Source organism: Taeniopygia guttata, chromosome 1, assembly GCF_048771995.1.
Source record: "Taeniopygia guttata chromosome 1, bTaeGut7.mat, whole genome shotgun sequence".
In the NCBI taxonomy this organism is placed as follows: Eukaryota; Metazoa; Chordata; class Aves; order Passeriformes; family Estrildidae; genus Taeniopygia; species Taeniopygia guttata.
Window position 1 is genome coordinate 31,572,507 of NC_133024.1, and position 27,367 is coordinate 31,599,873.

The 27,367-nt window shown below is 39.3% G+C and overlaps 1 protein-coding gene across 45 annotated transcripts in view; it reads right to left on the bottom strand.

The window, feature by feature from the left end:
* Nucleotides 1-27,367, bottom strand: part of TENM4 (teneurin transmembrane protein 4) — a 1,535,912-nt gene that overhangs the window by 186,497 nt on the left and 1,322,048 nt on the right. For 42 of the 45 annotated variants that reach the window (XM_072936977.1, XM_072936960.1, XM_072936968.1 and 39 more), the window contains 3 exons: nucleotides 24,688-24,940; nucleotides 19,695-19,793; nucleotides 17,398-17,633 (listed from right to left, as the gene is read on the bottom strand). In XM_072936977.1, coding sequence (XP_072793078.1) covers nucleotides 17,398-17,633; nucleotides 19,695-19,793; nucleotides 24,688-24,940 — 588 coding nt within the window. The remainder of the gene's footprint in view (nucleotides 1-17,397; nucleotides 17,634-19,694; nucleotides 19,794-24,687; nucleotides 24,941-27,367) is intronic. The other 3 variants (XM_072937019.1, XM_072937017.1, XM_072937032.1) reach the window with 1 other exon arrangement.

Here is a 27,367-nt window from a genome sequence, read left to right on the forward strand (position 1 = left end):
TACCAAGTATTCAGGATCATGATTCTTCTGATTTTAACATCTTATCTCTTCCTATACTGAATTATTCCTACTCCATAGCTAGTTGTGGATGCAATGATCAGCATCAGCAGATGCTGTTAAGCCAAATAAAGAGGAACATTCTTTCCAAGTTTCTTTTGAAGACACTCAGGTTTTTGAGTATCTTTGTGTTATTGCCACTTGCTTATGAGACAGCAAAACACTAAAGTCAAAACAACTTACTCAGCGGAGCAGAGAACAAAGGAAGTGATACAACATTTAGAATGAAAAAGGACAAACAAAGATAATAATTCACATGGTCAACAAAATGCACATCTCTTAGGACAGGTTGATGGAGCGAAGGAGTTAGCAGAGAGAAGCAGATGATTGTGATAGATCACAGGGAGAAGAAAAGACAAGACATGCTTACTGAAGCATATGAGACCCCCAGAAACCACACCAGTCAGCAAAAAATTGAAAAACAAACTGCTGGCCTTTTATTAGCTTGTTGCTTTGCCCAAAGCAGCAAGCTAAGCGTAATAAATAACCAAACCAATCAATTACTATGTTTAGATTAAGGCTACAGCTGAAGCCACCAGGTGCTTCCATAGTGTTTGCTAAAAGCATTCTCACAGCAGTGCTCAGGCTCTGCTGCTTCCTTCTCCCCTGCCCTCTCAGGGCTAAGTTCTGCAGGTACCACAGCTGGCCTGGTGATTCCTCACCCAGGCAAAGCTGCTACAGAAACAAAGGAAAGAATAAAATAACAACTTTTTTCCAGCTAACAACTGATCTTGCCCTGAACAATGAATAAAGAGTTTCTCAGAATCAAAGTTTAACAAAACGCATTAATGATCCGTACCTGAGCCTGGGCTTACAGCAAGGGCAGGGGTAAAGGGCATAAAGGCAAGACAGAAATCTTTTGGGATTCTCATCTGAAAACCCCAGCCAGCTGCTTTGTACTAAGAATACTCCAAGTTTTGAATCCATATTTTTGTAAGAATATATGCCCATATGTGTCAGTATATTTGTTTAAATAACACAGGGGAGAGCACAAGCTTTGGAAAAGCAAAGCTTCTCTGCACAGCCACCCCAGATCAGCTGCACTGGCACTGGGCTCCATCTGGAGAAGTCTGGCTTTGCTACTCCACTGGTTTCTACAAGCACCCCACTGCACTGCTGACAGCTAAGCCTAAGCCAACACAAGCCAAAAGGCCACTCCTGAGAGGGAGACGGGTTTTCCAAAGCCTCCCTGTGCAGCATGGGGAAAAGGAGAAAATGGAAAAACACTGTGTGAGAAGGAACAAATGAGAAGGACTGATGCCACAATGGACAAGAATAAAAATGAGAAAGGGGAGGGAGGTGAGAAAAATATTAATGAGAAACTGAGAAAAAGAAGGTTAGAATAGAGCAAAAAAAAGTTAAACAAAAAAGTATAAGGGATTTGGAATAGGAAAACCAGCTGAAGCTCGGTGGTTGAGAAGACATTTTTGCAGGTTGTTGCTTTGCTCTCCTCTATTTGTGTGGAAACAAGTATAAAACATGTGGTGGTTACATATTCCTCTTTAACCTTCATGTTTAGTCAGATCTACAATAACTTGCTCTCCAAAATGATACCTGAGCTTTGCTTTTTTTCTCCTAATTGAGAAAAAGCTGAATCTCACCACAGAATTACTCAGGGTTAATTTTAACTCAAGCAAATGTATTGCTTTCAGTCCTGTCACTGGAAGAAACTTGACTGTAATTATCTGGATAACTGTCTCTACACTGAAATCATATGATTTTTGTATAAGTGGTGGAATTGACTGTTGCAGAATAAACCATATTTTTGTGACATACAGTGTTATGAAAAGGAGCCTTTCAGCATGAAATAATCACTGGTTTGTCAGTCTTCAATAAATCAAAGAAGATTGAGAAGAATGGGAACAGTAAAACAAACATTAAAGAAAGAAATCAAACTGTTTTTCTCTTACACTGCTGTTCCATTTCAGTGCTGGCCAAGCTTCTCTAGCAGAACACACAACAGTCAAGGGCTGAAGTGGCTCTATGGCCCTACTGGTTTAGCAAGAGGGCAAAAAGCTGGATGCAGCATATACTATCTGCTCTACTTGATTGCATGGTCAAGCCTGGGACTAGACAGATCCAAGCTGCTGCTCATCTAAGAGCATGGGGACACTTTTGAGTGTTGTAGTAAGTTAATACCCAAAGAACAGGTTCACAGAGCTGGAATTGAGATCTAATATCCTGACTGAAGATCCCAGTGGTTTGTAATATCATGAATTCAAACCATTCACATAGATACCCAGGTCACTCAGCCAGGCACCATGGGGCAAGGAAAGAGGGATTCCTGCAAGGCCACTTCTTGTGTGGATTTTGGCAGTTACTTTGTGACCAAAAACTCTGTACTGCACTCTGTGTCATTCCTAGTGTCTGAAATTATTTCCTATACATAAATGCTTTCCATCTGTGGCTTAAAACTCTCACTCAGGAAATGGAAACCCTGACTTCATAAATCATCTTTTGCCCGAATGAATGTGAATTTGCACACCAGGACAAGACTGCAGTCATGTGGGAACAGAGAATCCTGCATACCAGGCTCTCCACAACCCAGATGGATTAGAGCTGCTGTGCAGCTAGAAATGTAAAATTAACAGGTCACAAAGGAATGGAGCCCAAAAGGCAGCTTGATTACATGTTGTTTAAGTCGAGACTCTAAGCCTGCAGCTGGGAGGTCCCATGGCTCTGCTTCCTGTCTGTTGATTTATGTGACACAAGACAATAGTTAAGAAAAATAAAAAAAAGCACTAGGAGGGACATTTAAGGTAATGCTCACTATGGAAAATTCCCCATTTGCCTCCCCTCCTAACAGCTCAATGATCCACTTTCTATGAGAAAAAAGGGTTTTCAAGCCTCCTTCACAGTTGGGACTGAAGACACTTTGTTGAGCTGGGATGCAATTTCTTCATCTAAGAATTGGACAATCTGCATCAACCCATCTCAGGGTTAAGGGAGGAATGATTTTGCTGATAAAACAGAGAGGTGTCTGTGTTGTGTTTATTTGTGGGACATTTTTAGGACCTCAAACGTCCTAAAATATGATGTAGGTGCTTTGACAGCCAGCTCAGTACTGACACATGCTATGGGATATATCTAGCAATTCCTGGGATTCTACCTTGCTGCCTGACTATTGCTTCACATTTAAACTATGCAAGTACCAAAAGTGGTTCTTTTGGATATAATTCATGCCTTCTCCTTCCCTCAATCAGAATCACCACATGTAAAGGAGGAATACAAATGATAGAGAGCTTCCTACCTTTTAAAAATTTGCCAGCAAGGTGGCAACTACCTTTTGAGAAAACAAAGCATTGTGCTAATCACCTGAAATCCTGCCACAAATGCATTTACTTGCTTTGACACTAACTAGTTATTCTTTGACTCCTTCTGATTGAAGAAGAGCTGTATCCATGATTTCCACAATAGAAGCAGTGGTCTACCAAATAGTATTAGCTTCTTCTTAGGAGAACACTTTATATTTTAATTTAGTTCCCAATTGCTCTTAATAAGAAGGAAGAAAGGCTTCCAGCTGAAGCACCACATTTCTTTGAAACCTTCAAGGAAGTGACTAGAAAGGCATGTTTTAAAATGAAGCAGTTAAACTCAATGTTTGTTCAATGCAAAGAGTCAGCACTTCCTATTCAGTGTCTTCCTAATTGCCCCTGAGGATCAAAGTCTTTTGAATGATTGCCTGTCCATTCAAATCATTAATAGATGATCATTGGCCCCTCCAGTGCTACAGTAGCTTGTAATTTCTTGCAGGAAAGGGAAAATGCAGTTTTAAATGGGTATATTTAAATGTTATTATGCTTTTTTACAGGAGGATTTCTTAAAAGTGTTAACTTCTAGAAAAAATAGACATAAAAGTGGCATGGTTTATTTGAGCAGCTGACTGCCTAAATACCATTGGTAATTTCCTTTACCATTTACACTAATTCCAAATAGAATAGGAAGTGGAAAGATGAACCTCAGCAGCATTTGGTTGCTATTAAGCAGCCTACTGCAAAAAATAAACTTATTTCAGCCTTCAAAGCTCTGGTAAAATTGGTGTTACACATGCTCAGGTCTTTCTCAGTAAAATAATATTTTGCCTTCTAGATATCATTTCTGGCAGAGACCACATTAAAATAAGTATTATGGAGATATTTCTTCAAGATCAAAGTCAATTATAAGATGGTCCCACTATACCTCTAAATGGAGTTATAATTTGTGTATATAATATTAGAAATAGTGGTTTTCCCACTGGGGTACTCACTTCAATTAGAGAAATGAGGACATGCAGCCCTACTAGAGGGCCTCTTATCCTACTTTGCATTTACTAAAATTCTGGGCTAGCCTGTTGTGGACAGTATAATTTTACAAACACCCTTTCATTACACACATATAAACTGTAAAGCACTAATTAAAAATGGTGTGATTTACATAGGTAGATCTAGATCCACAAGCTCTCACATGCTTCCTTCCCTGTTATCTCAACTAGAGAACTTTAAAAAAACTTACCTTCCAAAAATAATACAATAATTTGTCTGAAGTCTAAAAAACATAGTTTGCTGGGCAGAAGTCATAAAATATATCTCTCTTCTTCTAAAACCCCAGCACAAAAGAGGTGGTATCAGAGTTTAAATAAAAAATCCCGGTTTAAGCATGAAGATCTAAATATTGCTGTAGAATTTGATGTGCGAGCTGATCTCTCAGATGGCTGCCTGCTCATCTGTCCTTCTGAACATGAACACGATTTTATTATAGTAAGACAAGTAAAAGTCTTTGAGACCACTGCTTGTGTTTTAATCCTAAAATCAGCTGAAAACTGCATTAGTGTTATTAGTCACTATGCACATTCTAAAAGCACAAGAGCCCCAGTTGGGCTGTGCTCGTTGATACAGGAAAAATTAACAAAATTACAATCTCAGAATCCCTTGATGTCCAAAGCATAGGTTTAACTTGAGCTTTACTTAGCCTAAGTAAATCTAGTGACTTCAAGGTGATGATGGGGGTGTTTAAAGTTCAGAACAAATTTACACATTTTGTAGATCTGGGCCAGAGTGCTCATCAGCATTGTCAAAATTGAGCTCTAAAGCAGAATCCTATCAGCCTTGAGCCTGCTGGAAGAGACATGAAGAAATTTAACTGTACCAGGAGTATTGTGTTGTTTTAGCCGCTTTAGATGACAAAAACAGAGGTATGTTTAAAGCAGGCTAGGAAAGTTTTAATTTCTTTTCTAGTTTTTCTTTACATATACTAGAAAAACAAGCACTCTCTGAAGAGGGGAAAAAAATCCCTTTTTTTTTTTTCCCTGTACAAAGGCTTGGCAAATGGATACAAATGCACAGTCTGAGAAAGCCGATAAAGTGGGTGACACAGCACAATTAACAGCACAATAATTTTTGTTTCTGTCCAGAGACCATGAGCAAAATCCAGCACAATACTTTCAGGTGCTGTAAATCAAAAATGGTTCAGATCAGTGTAAAAAGCTCTCTCTATAATAAAACCTGATTATTTGTTCTCTTGGACTTAGAACTAAATCCAGCACATAGAATAAGGCAAGTGCTAGCAAGTGCAACCCACAGTGTTCTAGAAAAACCCATAGCCATCTTTGTATTTAATTTTACCTAAAAAAAGCAGTTGCTAAAAACCTGAAGTTTGCCAAGTCAAGCACTCAAAAATGAGCAAAGAACAGAATTAAGATTGCTTTTGTGATTTTACATCAGCCCCTGTATGCATATGTACTCTGTAATAGCCTTTAATTCCCTCATCACAGGCTATTTTTTTCCACTGGCCCAATGCTGAGCAGAACAATTGCACAGAAATTACCACTCAACCCTGGCAACTCCAGCATTGTAGCATGTTCAATTGCTTTCTAGGGATGCCATATGTGCAGTCTGCTTGGTAGCAGTAGGAGGGGGCTGGAAAGAGAAGGAACATTCGGCAAAGAATTTTGCTACTGCACTCTAACTAGGTCCCTACTGAGCATGTGTGAACTCAGATTTTCTAGTTTAGTGTCAGCCAGCTCAGGGTGGATGAGAAGTGTGATAAAGTACACACCATTGCTTGTTCTACCTAATAAAAAAAAAGGTGTCATGATTCTCCATTACTTCAGTATTTCTGAAATATAAATAGAGAACAGTAGATCCAATCGCAGAATTTTGCCTAAATGAGTGCCGTTATCATCTGGTGCATCCAGATGCCTACTCTCACATCTATTTAGGCTATAGAATCACAGAATCATTAAAGTTGGAAAAGACCTCTAAGATCATCAAGTCCAACCACTAACTCAGCACTGACATGTCCACCATTAAACCATGTCTCCATCTGCCACATCCATGCACTTTTTGAACACTTCCAAGCACAGTGATTTCACCATGGGCAGCCTGTTCCACTGCTTGACAACCCTTCCAATGAAGAAACCTTTTTTAATACCCAATCTAAACCTCCCCTGGTGTAACTTACACACATTTCCCCTGGTCCTGTCACTGGCTGCCTGAAAGAAGAGGCTGACCCTCACCGGGCCACAATCTCCTTTCAGGGAGTTGTAGAGAGATATAAGGTCCACCTGAGCCTCATTTTCTTCAGGCTAAACAACCCCAGCTCCCTCAGCTGCTTCTCACCAGACTTGTGCTCCAGCCTTTGCCCACCTCTGTTGCCCATCTCTGGACATACTCCATCCAGCACCTCAATGTCTTTCTTGCAGAGAGATGCCCAAACGTTCCCTTGTGACAACTTAGGCCATGATAATTTGGGTTTATCATTAAATACAAATGTAACAAAGCACTTGCTCGGGGACACAGCACACTGCTTTGCCCCTGCATCCCCAAGACTAAGTTGATAGTAGTGAATAAAACGGTACTAAGCAGGGTAACTTGATAGTCTGGAACATTTATTTGTTGGAAAGAACTCTACCCACAGCACTGGCTCTGGTCAGTCAACACCTTCCAAATTCCTGTGCACTGTTCAGCTAGCAAAGACCAGAGATCATTCTTAATAGGTAGTTTGAGTGTGAGTACCTGTAAGATTTTAACAGTAAAGAAATGTACCCCTTCTGGACCAGCTGGGCACCTAGAACAGTCCCATGTACATGTTCAACAATCTGGAGTAGCCGATGATACACTCTGACTGGGGAAGGTATACTAAAATAAATAAATAGTTACTAACCATCAAGATTAATGCTGTTTGGAACATCATTATACTTTGATTGAAGGATTTTGTTTTGTTGTTTTTTTTTGTTTGTGGTTTTTTTTAACCAAAAGCCTCAGGAAACTCTTTTGATGCTTGATTTCATTATAATTTATTTCTTAACTGAAAGCGATTCTCTCAATTGATACTCCAATTAGATATTCTTTTGAAATACGGTAAGCATAGCCATAATTTCTGCCAACTGCCTGGTTTTGCTTTGTAAAGAGTTTCTTTGCATAATGAAGGGATGCTGCAGTTGTACTGGGCAAGCAAGGTGAGATGCTGCTGCTGTTTCACATGCTACCATATCTAAAACCAGCCAACATATCCTGTTCTCATAATCTGTCTAGGCAAGAGCTTCTGAGTGTAATAGGGACATGCTTGGAAGTTAAGGTATGATAAAATCAAATGGAGAGGAAGATAGGAAAAGCTGGAGATGATGGGAGAGTTTATAGACTAGCATTGAAACACAAAGATTCAACAACCTCTATCTATAGAGCACCAGAGCCTACTATCTCACAGGGAAGCACATAAGTAGTCCTTTCAGAGCTTTTAAGTTTCAGCATAAACAGTGGCTTGAAATCTTGACAAAGAGGAAAAGAGTGGATTGAACTTCCGTTCATTATTTTACAGGTCATCAGGATGTTACCTGAGCAGTATACTTAACAACAACACCTCACCCTATAAAGATGTCTATCTACTACATAGCTCAACTTGAACTACAGGTAAAAACCTCAGAGAATCCATCGTTGCACACATTCAATAGAAACATATGACCTATCTGCAAAGCAGGCTTTGAAGCCGTAATTTCATTTATGCTACAAAACTATGGGAGATAAACACTAAACTATAACCAAGGAGCATTTTTCACTGCCAGTGACATCCCTAATTGATATTACTCTATGACTAGTTACCCACAAAAACATTTGGTATTTAAAAACATTGAAAAAAAGCCCATTACAGGAAACAATTATTTCTGTCTCCACTTAACTGCAATTAAATTACATTATTTCACACTAATTAGTATTAAATAAATACATGGACTCAATGAGAGCTCCTTCCACAAGACATATAAAGATCCGTAAAACTGATTTTGCAGCATCTGTGTGCAAAGGTCAAACTAAGTCGTGAAATAAAGATTATAGCAGCACATCTGTGCCACTGTCATAAAGACAAGGCCAGCACTTCTGGAGTCAGCCTGCTGTTATTTTCTTTTCTGGGGGCTTAGAGCAACTATAAAACCTCACTAAAAGCAACTGATAAAAGCTTATGTGTTGAGAGCCCATATCTGACCATTCAATAAAACCAGATGGAATTACAATAATCTCTTCTTTTATTAGAGATTCTTAATTTTACAGAAGGATCAGACACCTAAAGGGCCAACTAATGCATGGTTTCATGGCACACTGATGTAGACTCCCAGATCAGATGGAGCCCTCTGGATGCTTAACCACAACCTGCTTTTGACTGGTTATATAATCAGTTGTAGTGCTGGTCTACTTCTGAATGGAAGTCATTCTTCCAGTGATCCCACAATGATGAAAGAGGATCAGACTTTGACAAAAGAACCTCTTCAATCAGTGTCAAAATAAAACAATAAGTGGAAATAAAAACAAAAAGTAATATATAAAAGCCAGAACAATAGGGAAAAAGAGAGTAATCTATATAAATCTAAAGCCACAGAGAGAGGCAAAAAGAAGCTGAGGACATCAAGAAAAAAAATACATGTCTTGAAAAAACCCACAGAACAATAGAACTTTTTTTTAAGTGCACTGAAACCTAGTAAAAGGAGTAGCAATATTGATGGGGATAGGGAAATTGCTAATAATGTTGTAGCAAAGACCGAAATTTTCAATAAGAATTTCTGTTCTAGCTTTTGAAAATAACTACAATAATGCAATCATTTCACAGGAAATAAGTTTTTTTCCGGTCAATTAATAACCAGGAATTATAATAAAGTACGTCTATTTAAGGACAAACATTTTTAAATCTGCAGGATCATTTAAATTGCACCTAGTAAAGAAGAAGGAAGACTCTAACTCACTAATTAATACTGAACCAGCTACCAAGAAATTAGAACAGGATTAATGCTCTACAAATATTTAAGAAGGGAAAAGGACAGGATGCAAGTCACTTGGTTTGGGTAGTCTGATATCTATTACAGACAAAATAACAGAAAGCACAGAACTGAACTGATAGAGAATAAAGAAAGTGAATGTATGGTATCTCAGGCCAACCATATTGCTTTTCTGAAAAACAGATCTTAAGCAGTTACTCATTCTTTGACAAGCATGCAGTTCAGTAAGACATTTGATTTAATTTGATGTGATTAAACAAGCAAGCATTTTTGAAGGGTATCAAGACATGCATACATGTATTTAAAAACTAACTGAAAGACATTAAAACTATCATTGCTGGTGAATAACCATTACATGTTACAATTTCTTGTGAAGTTGAATAACTGATAGTTGATCTGAAGTTATTCAACATTTGCATCAGTGTTATGTAAGTAAATATAAAATCATGGATCACTAACCATGTAGCTGACTGAAACACTTCAAGTGAGAAATACAATGATGAGGGCAGAACAGAAAAACAGAAGAGCAGGGCAGTAACTAAATTTGAACGATTCAAACAAAAAGTGTCAATGGTCAGCCTATACACTCTGGATAATGGACTGCAAACTGTGTCCATGAGACGGGACACTGGCAACTGGAAAGCAGAGAGAACAAATGACTTAAGGAGGAAGCACAAGAACATGCTGTACAAGAATATCCTAATGTAAATTTTACAGCCCAGAAAGACCTAATGGATTGCTTACACGTATAAACTGAGAAAAAGCTTGTTGAAGGAGGTATGTGACTTACCTATGTAAAATGGGTAGAGTAAATAGCTGGAGTTTACTGGGCCTCAATGTGCAAAGAGGTCAGCCTGCACAATGTGACAGTTTGTGGATTTTAACATAGTTAAAATTGAGAAAACAGTTTTAAATGAAAATTATGGGAATCCTTAGGCTTCTTCCTGACTCCAATAAACACTGAATTAGTTGAGAGAAGATGTAAACTTACCCAGTATATTTATCACTGTAGACTCCGAAGAAGTACTAACCACTTTGCAAAGCAGAAATTCTGGTGCCAAGTTCAGAACATACTGTCATCACATGGAATACCTACATTTTAGTACTTCCCAGTTTCCACAGACTGGGCAAGTCTGGGAAAATAAGCAGGTCTGCAATATCTCTGCTCTACTTTTCCAGTAATATTTTCTCGCAGAGCGTCTCTCCTTTGAGTTCAAAAAGGGATAGGAAGCTCATGAAGGGTCTAGAGAGTAAGTCCTATGAAGAGTGGCTGAGGGAGCTGGGGGTGTTTATCCTGGAGACAAGCAGACTCAGATGGGGGCCTTACTGCTCTTTACAGGCACCTGAAAGGAGCTTGTATCCAGGTGGGGGTCTGCTTTTTTACCCAAGCAATAAGTCACAGGACAAGAGGACACAGTTTCAAGCTGTGCCAGGGGAGGTGCAGGTTAGACAATAGAAGAATTTCTTCATGGAAAGGGTTGTTAAGCATTGGAATGGAGTGCCCGTGAAGGCGGTGGAGTCACCATGCCTGGAGGTGCTCAAGAAACAACCTGACATGGCACTTTTTGCTGTAGTTTGACATTGTCATGTTCCACTGCAGGTTGGACATGATCTTAGAGGTCTTTTCCAGCCTAAGTGATTCTGTAATTCTTTCAAAAGCGTATCCATCATTTCTCTAATTACAACACTTTTAAGTTCAGCTTACAAATCTTATTTAGATTGAAACAGTGAATGTTCTTTAATGGAGTTTCTATGGCAAGGTTTTTAACACCCATCTGAATGAATTGATCTTCACAAGAATAAATTTAAAGTGGCACCTTGTACCTTTATCACCTTTATTTTAAAGCACACTAGTGGATAAATCACTTGTACTTCCTTCGCTCTAAATTACAAAGCTAAGAGTAGCTGCTATCCAAACATACACTGGAAAATTCAAAGTAAAAAAAAAAAGATGCACATAATCACCTAATAATACAAAGAGCTCTTGATGACTTTGTAGGTGATAGAAAATAAAAGGTCTACATTATAATTCATACCACCATGTACTTAAAGCTGCAGCAAAAGACAACAAAACAGGCACAAATGTAAGACTGAATGTAACTGGGTTTTAATTTGCACAGAATCCTAAAATGCTTTGGGTTGGAAGGGACCTTAAAAAAAGAAAACCATCTAGTTTCAACCACCTTGTCATGGGCAGGGACACCTTCCACTGGACTGGGTTGCTCAAAGCCCCATCCAACTTGGCCTTGACCTCTTCCAGGGATGCGGCAGCCACATTTCTGGCAACCTGTACCAATGCCTCACCACTCTCACAGTAAAATATTTCTTTCCAGTGTCTATCTAAACCTACTGTCTTTTCGTTTAAGGCCATTGATTTAATTTTGTGTCTTTCTCATTTCCCTGATAATTAATCTCCATGTGTGCATGCATGTTGAGAGGGAGGTGGGGCAATGCTAGTAAAGAGGCGGAGCTGAAGCATTTCAGTCACTATTTCATTGTGGATCTGGCCAGGGAAAGGGTATTTTGCCATATTCCCTGAGGCAGCTTTCCTGAGGTCACTGCTCCTCACCAGCCTCTTGTAAACTTTACCCACAGCAGCTGCCCTCACTGGTTCTCTAACACAGTGAAGTGTGGCTGAGGTGAACACAGAGTCCTGTGACCTTCCCATCTCTTTGCTACAGAACAAAAAAATGCATAAAGATTTCTGCAACTCCATGCATTTTTGAGTAGTCAGACAGAAGCTCAAGTTGATGGCATCTCTCCATGAAGTTGAGACTATTTTCATGCCTTAGCCTTTCTGAGAAAATCTGGGGCGCAACAACAAAGCAGATCATTCAAAATTGGATTGAAGGGTTAACATCTGTCATGACTTATATTTTATCTTCAGTCAGATCAATTTCCAGAACCAGGAATTTCTAAAAATATATGCAGATTTTTCCAGCTCCTGTTGCAGACACTGGGCCCAATGCCACTGACTCTGACTGCATTTGAACCAGTGCTAAAGGAAACGGAGTTGCTGCAGTTTAAGAGGAGAATGTGCATGAGAAGAGTAAGGCCCACATTTCCTAAACGTTAGGGATATGAAAGGATGAGCTAGATATCATCTAAACTGTCCTGCTTAGTGAGGGAGGCACTAACCCTCTTGCCCCACCAATATTTGTCTGCATTTGGTACAGTAAGAGCCAGCTTTAATAGAAAAAACCAAAACCCCACATATTCAAGTTCTATAAAGGAAAAAAAAAAAGGTAGTGCTGGCTCACGATGATGGCCCCCTGTCAACCAGTGTCTTGGAATGTTGTTTCACAAATATTTAAAATACATAAAATATATCACTGGTAATATTAAACCACCTTTTAGACTGGATCTAACACTTTTATTTATTAAGGGTAAAATTAAGTAAATGAGTTTGCAGTTACTTAGTGAACAGAGCACAGTGATTGTGTCAAGATGTGAAAGAACCAAGAAAGGACCTCAAAGCTCTGCTTGAGGTAACAGATTGACTTCATAACATAAAGCCTTTGCTAGAACAGATTCTTTAGCTCCCATTTCTGCATTTTATCAAAGACAAGATGGAAATAGAAAACATTCAAAGATTGTGACTTACAATCCTTGTAAATCAAAAGAACAAATGTCAACAGTAGCAAAATAGAACTTAATCTGGGAACAGAAAATAAATATTAAAGCAGAAAGTGAAAGTATCCTGTTGGCAGGGTAATAAATTGCTCTATATTTACTTATAACCTTAATATCAAGGTATAAATGTACTATTAATAGATACGGATCAAGTTTAATAATTAATCATTAGCAACTTTTCCTATTGATCTCTTACTATGGTAATTGGTACACAATACCTCCATTGCTAACTAATTAGATTTCTAACAGCTTTGGAGAGCTGCTTTAAATTGGGTTTGCTCCATAGCATCAAAGAACCATGGACAAACTGAGTTAAAGTTAGCTTTTGGGTGATTCTTAGACAATAAAAAGAAAGATGCTTTATAAAACACATCATAGTCCTAGCACACTTTTACTGTCAAAGCATTTTGCCTGCAGCAAGCAACACTGTTCTTGAAGTGAAGCTGCATCTGTACAGACTTCAAATGAACACAGAGCTGAAAAGTAGAGAGCTCTGACTCCAATAAAAAGGAATGACTGTTTTGGCTCCATAATATATTTTCCAGCCCTAGCTTTAATCTAAATCAAATGCCCATCTTTCTTGCTGTTCATGCCATGCAACCGCAGCACATGCTTAAGTATAGGAAAATTGCAAGTGCCTAACACCATCAAATTGTACTTCCATCTAGTCTGGAATCTACATCAGGCAGAGGATAATAACTTCTGTTTAAAGAGGCAGAAACTATTCTCCATCACTAATTAATTCAGAAACTGTTCCACAGGCCTAGCCAAACAGCTGCCGGGCATGGAGGTCTGGACAATCAAACAGGTATTTTCTGTTTCTAAACTTCCTCCCAAGCAGTACAGCAATGTCAGAGACTCTTTACAATGCTCTGCTAGCAGGTCTGGCATCTATAAGGTACAGGAACTACTGGCAAAGTATTAGCATAGCAACACATCTCGTGGGAGTCTCTCTGCCATTAGAATCTTGCTAGAAATTAGCCCTCCAAGGCAGAAATCAATGCTATACAGACCCCACCAAATCCCAGCAAAAGCCATAAATTTTTTTTTTTTGTCTAGCTGTCCATTGAATGGACATTCCTAAAATGGGGAATTCGATTTTAAAGTCATGTCTCTTCAGGAACTCCTGAAATAGCAAATGTGCAGGGCAGTTCTGAGCTGCTCAAAGAGAGGCCTTGATTTCAATGGTTCCATCACTTTAATGCTGCATCCCTGATGTGCCCCTACTTTTCTCCTTGGTGTTCTCACCGCATGAGACAGGCTTCTGTGGAGCTCATGGGATTTGCATAAGCTGTGTATGTGCAAACCACTGATGGGCACTGTCATCACTGTCTTAGTGTGGTGTCTGACTCTGAAAAGGGGCAAAAGTCAATCAAAAGCTAGTTAATTCAAATGAAAATCAGCTTCTGGTGTTTAATACACTCTGTTATATTTTGTTTGTCATTATCTCTCCAGACCAGTGACTCAGCCCTATAAAACCTTCACCTTGATGACAGTGTTGGCACATGACAGCAGCCATTCAGCTGCCATGGACACCTATTTATGTCTTCTCTCCTCATTTTGAAACAGCCCAGCAAGATAAATGAACCTCAGATTGCTAAATGCCATAAAGGTTTACACAAAATAATAGAAACTCTGCCTTTTAGCCTCAAACAAATGACTTAGCAAGTTCTCCAGGTGAATTTCAAAACGGAACTGGCTTCAGCAAAACCTTCAGAAATGACCAGTGCCATGTTGTTTCCATGCAGCTCTGCCTGGCTCAGATGGGCACTCACCACAGCTGTGCCTGAGTGTCTGTCACACAGCAAGTACTGCCTGTAGCAGAGTCTCTTTGGTATGCCTTTAGCTCCAAACTTCTGCAGACAGGTAAGGCCTGCAGTGGGCAGTTTTTAATATTTAAACACATGTCACAGAAAACTGTGACATGCCTGATGCTGTGAGGAACATCCTGAAGGCCTAGATACCACTCTGAAGTATTTCCATTATCCAACCAGTGTAAAAAAGCCAGATTAAATGCCAAGCTGTTGCAATGGGAGCCAACCTGAAGTCCAGTCACTTCTTCCCATTCACTTAAATGGGAACCTTTTCAATGACCTCAGTGTGCCCTGGGGGACGAAAATGGTCATTAAAAGATAATTTCTGTGGTGGTTTTGACTAACAAGAGCAGATGGAAAACAGTCAAGTTCCCAATACCCATAGACTGCTATACAGATTAGACCATTAATTAATGACTAAATTGTACCTCACCACTCAGATTGTTCCCATGGCATTGAAAAGAGCAAGGTACTGCTTATGTGAAAAAAGGTATCTATAACAAAATGAAACTCTGCAAATGTTCGGGGGGGGGAGGGGGGGGAAGGAAGCCTAAAATTGGAGGAAAACCAGTAATTTGTTTGTAAATATATCATGTTACTTGGAATAATAAACAAGTTCTTGTTAAGAATTCCATAGCTCATTTCAAAATGCAAAATGTCTCAGTTTAACTTAGTAAAAGTACATTTTAACTCTCTCATTCATTTCTTTTCTTTTGGGTTAGGTGATACAATTCTCATCTGCAACTTGACAGGATGTAAAAAATAATTACAAATGAAAAGGTTATTCATAATTTTTAAATGAGTTAATTAGTAAACCCCGCCAGAATCACTCATTACAGTAATTAATAATTGATTATACTTGAAATTAAACACAATTTTTCATCAAAATCTAATTAAATATCTGCCTTTTTTCTTGTTGATCAGAACACTAGGTCTGGTAGAGACAATCTTTGCTAAATATGTTTATGCTGAACTGAACCATTGGAATTGATTTTTAATAATTGGTAGTTCCCTTAGAAATTAGTAATTATGACCCATAATTACAGTGGTTCAACCTGCTCAGCATTTCTGGCACCTTGCCAGTGATCTGTGGTGTCTGGCAAATGCCAGCAAATTCACCTGAATGCAGAGGATAAAAAGGATGGGAGGGCACTCAATGGACCTTCCTTTTAACAACATTAACTGTGGTTTGAAGCAGGAATGTGATCTTTTGTGAACTCTGAGACAGGGTTCGGAGTTGGAGAGCAGCAAATGAAACTCCTCTCCCTCTGTCAACCAGCACACACCTCCTCCTCCTCCTGGCACTGCTGTGCTGAGCTGAAATGACTGTCCTCTGACACACTGAGATTATGTCCAGAGGAACCATGTTCAGGAGAAGTATAAGGAGAATACCAGACAAATGAGAAAGGTGACTCCAAATGTACACAGCAAATGATGAAAACTGACTGCATATTTCATCAAACTGCTGCTGATTTAATGCTGGTTAATTAATCATTCCTGTTCCTCTTACAGGAGACATAAAAGTGACCAGAATATGATGCAAGGCAGAAGTGGAAAAGTATCAGTCATAAAAGGAGTGTATATAAAAGGAACACAGTAAAAGCAATCCTTTGTGGTGGTGCTAATCATATTCATGTAAAATGAAAGCAAAATCTTTCGATCCAGACTAAGATTTGTAATTCTAACCACAACCTTTTATAGATCATTAGTGTACAGGAAGTCACAGCAAAATCAAAAACACTCATTTGTGCCATGAGAGATGGGCTTTTTTACCCATGATCACATCTAAAAGTGTCTGACAACTGGAGTTTACACCACAGACAGTTTAACATAGAAGTGTAGGAATGGACTTTTTAAAGACATTTTTAACTCATATATCAAACAGAACTGAAGAAAAAGTAATGGTAACATTCCAGCTTTACAGGCTTAAAAATACAATTTTAACTTCTAGCAGTTCAATTACTTTTGCAACATACAATAAGAATGCTTTTTTGCAATGAACACTGACAAGCCGCATAAAACAAAGAAATTCAGATCATGCACAGTTAAAGAAAAATCCACTGCTTTTCCACCCAAGATGCAAATTTCACCAGCACCAGCTACTCTAAAAAAGCCCTGATGAACCACAATCTCAACCCAGTCCTTCTCCATCCTCCTAGCCACCCTGTGAACTCCAATATAACTAGTTAAATGTCACTGAAATGGGTGTGTCAGCAAATGATAGAATGAAACCACATTTTTGTGTACCAGGATCTTGTTTCTGATCCTGTCCCATCAAAGTCAACATTGATGGACCTGGATGTCGCTGGGACTGGGACATGGACTTCACCACCTGTTTTAAAGGGATGCTTAGAGAAAACCTGGTGGCTTTGCCTCACTCCAGGTACACTTTCCTCTGCAGGATGTAAACAGTCCATGATATTGAAGGGAGTACAACTCCCTCATGTGACTCATGTTTTACTAAGCCCTTCTGGCTTTATGACAGGTGTTAAGCTCCCTACCACAACACTGCAACACAAACAAATCAACAGATGCCTTATTTCCCCATCACTTCGTACCACAGTCTTGACCCTCTGTTTCCTAAACATTAGTAGTACGGGAGGGTTTGCAGAAAAATGAAATAAAAGAAAGAAAAATAAACAGCAACAAGCTTACCTATGAAATAGGCCAGCAGGATCACCAGCGTGACTGAGATGACAATGGCACTCAGAGCAGCACATTTCCAGTTACAGTACTTATAGGGTTTCTTCAGATTAAAGGCAGGCCTAGAAAAGGTACTTCTGGGAAGGGGCCTAGGGGGAGGCGAGTACACAGTGCTGGACGTCAGGGGATATCCTGGCGATGTTGTACAAAAAAGGGGAGAAGTGCCTCCAGGTTTGAACAGGAAGTGCCTGAGGGAAGAAAGACCAACAGCAAGTGACTCTCACACAAATCGATGCTGAGGGAGGCGTGAGGTGGGAGAATGGCGACTGCTGCCAGGACGAGGAAAGCAGCTCCACACAATGCTGGCTACGGACATGGACGGCATGCACAAAAGAGAAGAATAAAAATCAAAGGCAAGTCACAAAGAGTAAAAGAAAACAAAACCAAACAAAAAAATCACAGTGCCAACAATGCCACAGAGAACTCTTCAAGGGCAGGAGTCCCCTCTGTGGAAGAGCTGGCGTTAGAGTGAGATGAAAACCCCAAGCACAGCTACGACAGACTAGTGGCACGGGCAGAACTGGGAGCCTGCTCGCACTCCCACAGGAGTACCCTACGGAGGCTGAAGAGGAGCGGAGGTCAGATTAAAGAAGGGAGGGTGTTTATCAATTTATTGATCACTGCATGAGAGCGTTTTTTGTGTGTCATCGGTGAATGGAGATGGGGAAAAAGAGCTTAAGCCATTCCATAGCACCCAAATTGTCACAGAGGGGAATATTCACACTGTCCCCATCCAGCAAATTTAAGTGTCAGACAAAGGCGTGGCTAAAAGTATCAAAGCCCTGTGTATTGCCAGTGGGGAGAGGCACCTGCTTCCATAAAGCAGTCCAGAGCACCTTGGATTGAAGGCTACTTTTAAAAAAGTGTGAATTACTGTCAAAGGCAACAGCATTTCCTGTCCAGTGACACATTGGGAGGCACCATATTTTGCCCATTATGACAAACGCAGCCTGAGAGCCAGCCCACGAGCACCTTGGGTGACACTCATGGAAGTCAGCATGAAAAGAACACACTGAAGCCCATGAGTTCCTGAAATGAAATGTCCCAATGGAACTTCTCCTCCATGGGAATATTAAATGAAAAACCTGATTTTGGTGGGACATCATGCTCTAAAAGGCATTTAAATTCTGGGAATGAAACCTGGGAAATGGAGTGGACTAATCTACCACCATGCTTCTGTAAAACAAAAATGCAGCTTGTGAGGACTGAGAAACAGCCCCAACGCCCTTTGCACATTCTGCCATGGCTTATGGAGCCAGATTTGCAGCCAGAGTAAATGCAATCAACATGGATTCATGGGAATCAGTCAGTAATTAATACCAGATGAAGAGGTGACTCGATTTTCCCCATGAAGTTACTTGTGCAGTCACAGGGGGAAACTTCACATGCAGAAACATCACAGGGAAGAAAAGCCACCAATTCATGCAGGAAAATGTAACATATAAGTATCCAAAATAGGTGTCTGTAATAATACAGCCATGGTTCTATATTGATACTCTAAGCATGACTGCTCAGCATTAGAGAAAGATTTTTTATTTCTACTAATGCTCAAAAAAAAAAATAATTTTACAATAAGTCAGATACTATCCTGTTTTGGAAAAGTATTTATTTAGATAGAGATGTATCTGTTCTGAGAGAAGAGGTACCTGCAGTGTTCAAGCACACCAATAAGCTCTTGTGTGAATGATGGTTACCAAATTATGAGCTGCCAACGCAGGATTCAACAGTTTTGGCACCAACTATCAAGTTAGAAGTCATTTATAATTTAAAATTTACATGATCAAAATTTGTGTAAAGATTCCAGAATGGGTGGTTAAAGTCAGACTCCAAGGCTTGGCTTACAAACACCACTAGCAGACACTTGTCAGATAATGTATGTGGAAGACATCAGTTTAACAGTGAAGTATCATGCTGTCAGCACAATAAAGGTTTCAGACTTTTATGAAAATTAAATTAATTTTAGTTAATATGGGAGTTGAAATTACTGTAGGTACTTCTTTGAAATCATATGACTTTCAAAACAATAAGAGGATAAAAAGCAAGTGGCATGCAGTGGTTCACTAGCATATTAATGAGTTTTCCATTAATATGTACAGGACACAATGCCCCAGAAATTAATTTTTGAAAGCCATATTGGAAGAGGTCAGCAATGGTGTTGCCCTTAAACATCACTGATATGACCAAATGCTTTCATGCAAAGATCATAATGACTGTACAGTAAACAGGAAGACCACGTAAGTGTCACATACCCATCATTGTAAGCACCGTCATGTCGGGAGGAGGTGAGAATGTCCATCTCAATGAGGTTGTCCTGCAATGTCTCTAGGAATGTCTGCTTTGCTATGTTTCTACATACATATGGAAACATGAATGAAGCCAGTGAGTCATGCATATATGAAGTGTGATCTTATAAACCCCAATGGTTATAGTGCAGTTGTGCATGGAATTAGAATGATGGACCATATATTTATATGTATAAAATGCTACACATATACATATATAGCTTTTAAAAATGTTCACTTCTTTATATATACACTATATATATGCATATACACACATACAAGCACACACACCCATGTGCATGTATCAAAAAAGGGGATGTCTTTGTTCATTGCACATTATTTATTGCCAGTGACACATGAAACCTTCCAAACTCCTGGATCCAAAGAAACAGATTTCAATTCAGCCCAGCTATAATCTGGTTATACTCCTGCACCTGTGTTACTGTAACTCTGAAAAGACACAGTACAGTATCTGTATCCCACTGTGGCCAGCACCTTGGTAGCACTCTTGCATCTAACTTTGTAATGGATGTCCAGCAAAAATCTGCCACTCCTTTGCTTTAGTTTCAGTTTTGGATTTGAGAACTTTTTAGTTTTCAATTTGATTCTTTTCCTTTGTGGAATAATAACTAAATATATAGAGTAAAAAGTAAATTTTCCAAATGTAAATATTGCTCAAGATGAGTATTCCAAATCAAAGTCTCTTGATGATAAGCAGATGTTAGCTAGAAACAGGTTAAGCTGTAACCCAAATTCCAACACCAGAGTATTGGCTATTTGGCTATATTTGGATATATTTGGCTATATTTGGATAATACAGGCAACAAGCAAAATACTTAGGGCCTGCACATGCAAATGCTTGGGACTGACACTGCACACAGCAGCGATATTTTGCAGTATTTGTCCTCCTGGCATGTTCTTTTATGAGTCACATTCTGACCTACAAATTCTAAACTGTTCTGTACTTTTTGAAGAGAATAGTAGGAACATTAAGAATTAACACAGAGGCACAGCTGGGAACAAACTGTGTCTTTCTCACCTTTGGGCTTGTTTCGCAAGACCTGGCAAAAGAACATTCTCCCCATGTTTTTTAAAACAAAATACAGTCCTGATTTTGCCCATGTCTGTTTTCAGCATCAAAACTGAATCTAAGCCTGATTGTGAATAAATCCCATGGCAAAAAAAAAGTAACAGCATTGTGACATTCTATCACTTATGCAGGATTAAGAGCCTAGAGGGTCTAAGTGACATGAACTCAAACAAGAATTCCTGCGAAAGACACTGGATTCAGGTAACATGCTAAACCAAGAGAAACCACATTATACAAACCTTGATACTGTTTCTTCTAAAATATTCTCAAACCTAAGTTTCATTTCTACTTTCTCCTCTTCTCGCTGCTAATGCCAGCACTTGTTTAGCTCAACTCTTTGCTTTTGGAGGCCTTTGGGCTGCTTTGACAAAACAGATCTACTCCTTGGTCTGAATGAAAGTGAAGTAACTCCTATTCATAGTTTTGGAATAAAGTGGATCAACATGCATGAGCTGTGTGCCATAGCACTTGAGACATCAATCCATTCCCAAGTGTTTGTGGCTTCCTCACATTCCCTAGGAATGCAGGAAAGACTGGATGCTGAGTTCAATGCAAAAAGAAGCAGCATATGTGCATGCACTGAGCATTTAATGGGTAAGAGGCAAGGCACCTAGCAACACACCAATCAATAACAGTTCATCCTTAGTAAAAATCCATGTCAAATTGGTTCCATGAATTTCAGTTGTGGATTGTCAACAGAACGGAAGAGGGGAGGGTTACACAATCTCATAATGTATGCATTTGTAGCAGACAGGTCGCTGGGTCACCTGAGGGACTGATGCACGACTGTCTTCCTCATGGAAGGCTCACGAAGTCTGCTCCCTTGGAGATTACCTGTAAATCGCTGGCTAGTTACAAAACACCCTCTCCTAGCCAGTAGTGGTGGCAGAAATCTGACCTTACATGATTACCACATGAAATTTCCTGGGAATGGAAGTCTCCTGAAAAACTGCTGGTTTGTCAACTAAATGTCCATCTAGTTGGCATTTGTTTGCTCCCACAAGGTCTCATATAAAGGAACAGAAAGGAGGCCACAGAAGGAAGAAGACTGAGGAATAAATATGGGGGGAACTTACCTGTCAGGAGTGACCGTTGAGCAAAGATCTTCTCATCACAACCATGAAAATATATGGCTTTTAAAGCAACAAAAGAGGGAGCAGACAGGAAAAGAAAGGGGAGAAAGGAGAAACAGAGAAAAGGGAGTAAAGGGAAACTAATGAAAAGGAGGGAGAGAAGAGGAGGGGCTCTTCCTCTTGCAACATACAAAATTCTCAGATATGCTTATCCTGTCAGTTGTATATTTGTGCTGCACATCTCTGCTTGCCACTGCATTATAGTTTAGAAATTTCCAGGCAGTGACAAACCAGTCTGAATTCCCAGTTCTTAGAACTGCCTGGAGTCCATGGCAGCCAAAATCAAGCCACTTCAAACTCTGCAGGCATGTTCCGCAGCCTGTGACAATCCTTGTTTAAAAGATGCAGCTTTTTTCTTCTTGTGTTCTCTCTCTGTTGACTAATATGGGATTTAAAAAAACCCAACAGAAATACAATTCCATTTTTGACATGAGATTACTATAATCTCCTAACTTAAAAAGCCTTTATTCTTAGATTAATGTCTCTTGGCCAGGATTTATATTTCTACATATTGGACATTTTATTCTCTTAGGTGATGGTCTTTTTATTTGGTTCTAAAAATCTTTGCAGTAGAGAAGATGGGGAAGATTAGTCTCATGGAAGAGGCTGAATTGGGCATCCAAGTTTGCTAAACAGCTCTGAAGCCTGGTCTTTTATGTCTACACAATTCCCACTAAAGGAAATGGAAGACCTCTGCATGCCAGAAGAGCTGACTGTCAGAGTAGAATTTAGTCATAGATATACTGATCATCTATGCAGCTCAGCCTCCTCTTTATGACACCATTATAACACATTTTATTGTCTTGATGTTGTATAAGTGAAGGAACAGTCAGCAGTGTTCATTTGCTGTTGGCAAATTTTGTACTGTTGGCACAAAATTACATATTTTCCAACATGCTCATTGTCAAAAAGAAACACTGGGTGAAATGACACCATTTCAACCAGTGTGTCAAAAGCCTCACCATCAGTCTTGAAACGACCTGTTTTCTACCAAATTAATAAAATGGTTAGACCGAGGACCAAGTACAAATGTGACTGATCTGTGATGCTAGAGTGAAATCATCAAATGATGCAGAAAGAGCTCTTCATGCAGGTAGACCTCCAACTGCCAATGTGATTAACAGCAATAATGTGACCAATCCAACACCTGCAACAAGAGCACTCTGCTTCAGATCTTGAAAAATTTTCATCCACAATGATTTCATAGAAGAAACGAGGACAGCCTTTAAGGTTTTGCACTACTAAAACAGTGTATTATGTTTTCTATAAAGAATTCACCACCTGACTAGGAAAAGGCACAGGACTTCCTTCAGAATTATAGAGGATTATTACAAAAGAGTTGCAGAAGTAGGGTCTACGTATTTTTTAATGCAATTTTAATAAGAATTATCACATAAAACTCAATGCTTTGGTATTTGTGCTTGATAATTAACACAATATAATTACTAAAACTGTTGCCAAATCACACTTGCATTATTTGCTTATAATTTTGTCTTAATCTTTTGGATCCAGTTCTTAGTTGAGTCCTTTTAATCAAGCAGTCACAGAAAAATTAATTATCTTTAAATGTCACAAAATATGATATTGAGGTTGTTTTAGAAGTTTCAGAGGGCCAGCAGATATAGCTCATTCTCAAAAAGATTGACAGATGTGCTCATTTTTAAAAAAACATTCTCTTAGCAGAAGTTTGCAAAACTGGGTACAATTTGTCGATACAGCTACAATTATTGCTGCCTCTCAGTGAGAGTCGCACCAGCAGTGATGTGACAAATTTGGGCCTCGTCTCAGTTTTCAGTTATTGTATGATTTTTGCCATCTGAAATCTTGTTGGTTTGAGAAAGTTAGACAAAGACAGTTGAGTAAGTGCACCATGTTTTAGGCTTGGAAAACTCCTTTACAGACTGAAAAAGACAGCATGTATGGGAGCTAATGACTCCAGCATTCCCAGTGGCTGCTTGGTAGCAAAGGAAATAGTGAAGCAAAACCTCTGGAGAAAGCAAGTGGGACTGCAAGTAGATGCACGCACCATCAGATAGGAGGACTGAGGCTGACGGGACTATGAGAGCTCTCTTTTCCAGAACCTGAACACAGAATCTGAACAAAGCCATGGACTACAACAACTTGGCACACCCTTGTCACACCCTTCAGGTGTTGCATAGGTGGAAAAGATTTTGAGAGCTAAATGGCAACACTGTTAAATGACTGAAGGTAGGCTATCCAGTGTTTTATGCTTGCTAGAGCAATGTTGAAAAGGGCAGCAGCTGACCTCTCTTCATTAGGTGAAACAAGATCAACCTTTCCTGAATTACATACTATGAAAGTACTGCTTGATGAGGCACAGCTACAAGGCTAAATCTTTTCAATATACTGACTGATTTCAGTTTTTTAAATAGGTTATTGATTTATCCTACCACATAGGAAGAAAAGACATTAAAAGAGAATAAAAGAAAGAAAATCAAGGACATTTTAATCTATGATCCCGATTCCAATTATAAATGAGGAAAATAACCTTATAAACAGCTGGTAAAGACAACGTTTTTAGTTTATGAAAGAAGAGCAATTTCCTCTTCTCCTGGTCCAAATAAAAAGACACAAGGAATAATAAATACAACGCAAAATGCATAAGTCAAACACCAATTCACAAACTAGGTGGCTGGCTATGCAAATGTGTGTATGTTCCATAACATCCTGAGCACACACAGTAAGAACATTGCAAGTGCTAAAGAAGGCGACCTACCTTGTCTCCAGTGGGATGTTACTGTTGAGTAACCAGTTGTCCTGAGCATGGGCTGGCTCTTGAGTAGTGGCTGGTTGTTCTCCAGAGAGAGAGTGGTCCGTAGGAGCTGGGCTCGGGTTGCTGCGTGGAGTGAAGTTCCCTCTGTTCAGGGAATTGATGGAGGCTGCGTGATGCTGATTTGGGGTGTGAGCATGTGATATTGGAGGCGGTGGAGTTCGAAGTCTTGAATGATTTTGAATATTTGGAGGATGATCTAAAATGCAAGCAAAATACTTTTAAGGTTCATGAATTGAGTAGTTTCATACTGGGTTCATTTATGTGCAGACATTTATAAAAAGTATGAAAGCTGGGGTGTCACACATCCTAAATGAACTCATAACCTTGTTCCACATCTTCTAATGACACAGCATTGATCCCTGAGCCAGCTAGAAAAATAGTTCAGTCTCATGCACAAAAGTTATGAAAGTTTAAAGCACTGCAGAAAGGCTGTCCTGACAGCCAAGTTAACTTCGATGAACAACTGCAGGTTGCAAACTGCAATCTATCTGTGGCACCGATTTGTGATAAAGCATGAAAAATACACCCAGTCTGGACAGATAACATGTTAGAGGCATTTTATGATGGATATACAGCTCCCAGACAAGTTTGTTCTGCCCATTTTGCCTCAGAACTTTCAATAGTTAAGTCAAGAAGAAGACTAAAAATACATTTAATCATAGACTGGGTTTAGCGAAAGCCATAAAAGCACGTCAGGGTTATACAATTTAACAAAATCCAATAGTTTGTACTATTAGAAATGTACTCAAAACTGAGTAAAAAATGCATGTGGCATAAAAGCAGATGTGTCAGGAAAATAAAACAAGAAAAAAGACGTTAAAGATCAGTGATATGGCTACTTTGAGTAAATCTCAGAGCATTTCTTAGCCAAGAGACTGAAGAATGCAGACCGAGGAAGCCAAACACCTAGGAAAGATGAAGAAAGTGCTGATTATATCTGTATTTTTACTTTTTCTTCGCTAACCATAAAGCATTTTTTTCATGTTTTTTTGGAAATGAAGAAAACCAAAGTATTTGATGGAACTGGAGGGAGACTGACAGTACAGCACACTGCATATGAGAAACAGGACACATATCTCTCTACTGTTAGTGGGCTCGTGCTCAAAAGCCATTAATACTGTGCACTGGAACAGATTGCCCAGAGAGGTTGACGAGTCTCCCTCGTTGGAGATATTTGAGAACTGTCTGGATAGAATTGTATGCATGGGACAACCCTGCTGGAGCAGGAAGTTCGGATCAGATGACCCACTGTGGTTCCTTCCAACCTCACCCACTCTGTGATTTTGAAGTACACAATAATTTTGTGGTGCCTTATCTGAAAAGAATGTCTCTTCTATCAATCTAATATTTACCAGACTTCTGTATCATGAGAAATTAACCCCCATTTATTCTCTAATTAGAGACCTCAGAACTGAACAAACTGTACGTGGTTGTAAATTACAATGAATTGTATCAGACATGTAATGATACTTTTGAAATTTGGATTAGGACTTGGATTTAGGAGAGGAACAGAAAAAGCATTCACAGTGTCTCTGCAGCTTTTCAGATAGTTAAACACATGAGGTAAAACATGGCAATGTGTGAGAGAGCCATCCTGCCCCTCCTCACCCTGTGTTGACTCACACTACCTCATCATTAACTATGGCTGGTTATACCAGAACCTAATGGTGTTTGAGGTGGTCTAGCAAAAAAAAAAGTGCTAATTACAGAGGTGCCATTATCCCCAGAAAGGTCAGGTACATACCTACTGGTCTCTCTATTTTATGTCAGTAACACAGAAACCAACAAGTTCAAAAAGAGATCTATACTAGTCATCTACATTTGGACAGACAGACTTCTCAAGGGAATCTAAGGAACTACTAAAAAATCTAACTTAGCAAGGCTCAATCAAAATTTTAAAAGTCCTATAATGCCAGTAATGTTGGCTTTGACTTGCACATCAGCCAGCAAACGAAAGGGAAGAGCAATGATCATGGACTGTACAGACAAGAAGTATCAGAACTAAACCAGCTTCACCTCAGCTCTGCAGCACCATGTGAATCAAAGTGTCCAACAGTTCTTGGACTGGATATTGCTGGAGACTGTTGCTTAGTTGAAATCTTGACCATCGAGGCAATAAAAGCAACAGTGAAGGAATTCTACACCTAGTTTAGTTAAATTAATGACTCTTCTACTCAACAGATAGGAAGAGTGTATTAAATCCAGCTGAGGGAGATGAACACAAATAGAGAGTTTCCAACTTTTAGGGCTGCCACTCTATCACCATTAATAAGAACTTAATTCATCCCTGAGAAAATGACTTGTCTCTTCAGGAGAAACAAGAGGTTTCCAAAACCAGCTATTTAAGTTTTCAGCATAGCTCGTGTCTGAGATGAATACTATGCAATCTACAAAGGGGCTAAATGGGTGGATCTTGGAATAAGTAATAGGCATTCTGCAAAGTTCTCCTGCTATTGGTTGACTTTTCCTTCTGGAGGCACCATTTTCACATTGTGAGTCAAAGCCTGTTTTCAAAGATCTGTTATGTAAATTCCAATTTACACTATATTATTACAGACACATTGCAGATGCTATTATGGGTAATACTTTTGAATCAAGTAAAAATGTGTTATTTTCATACTCT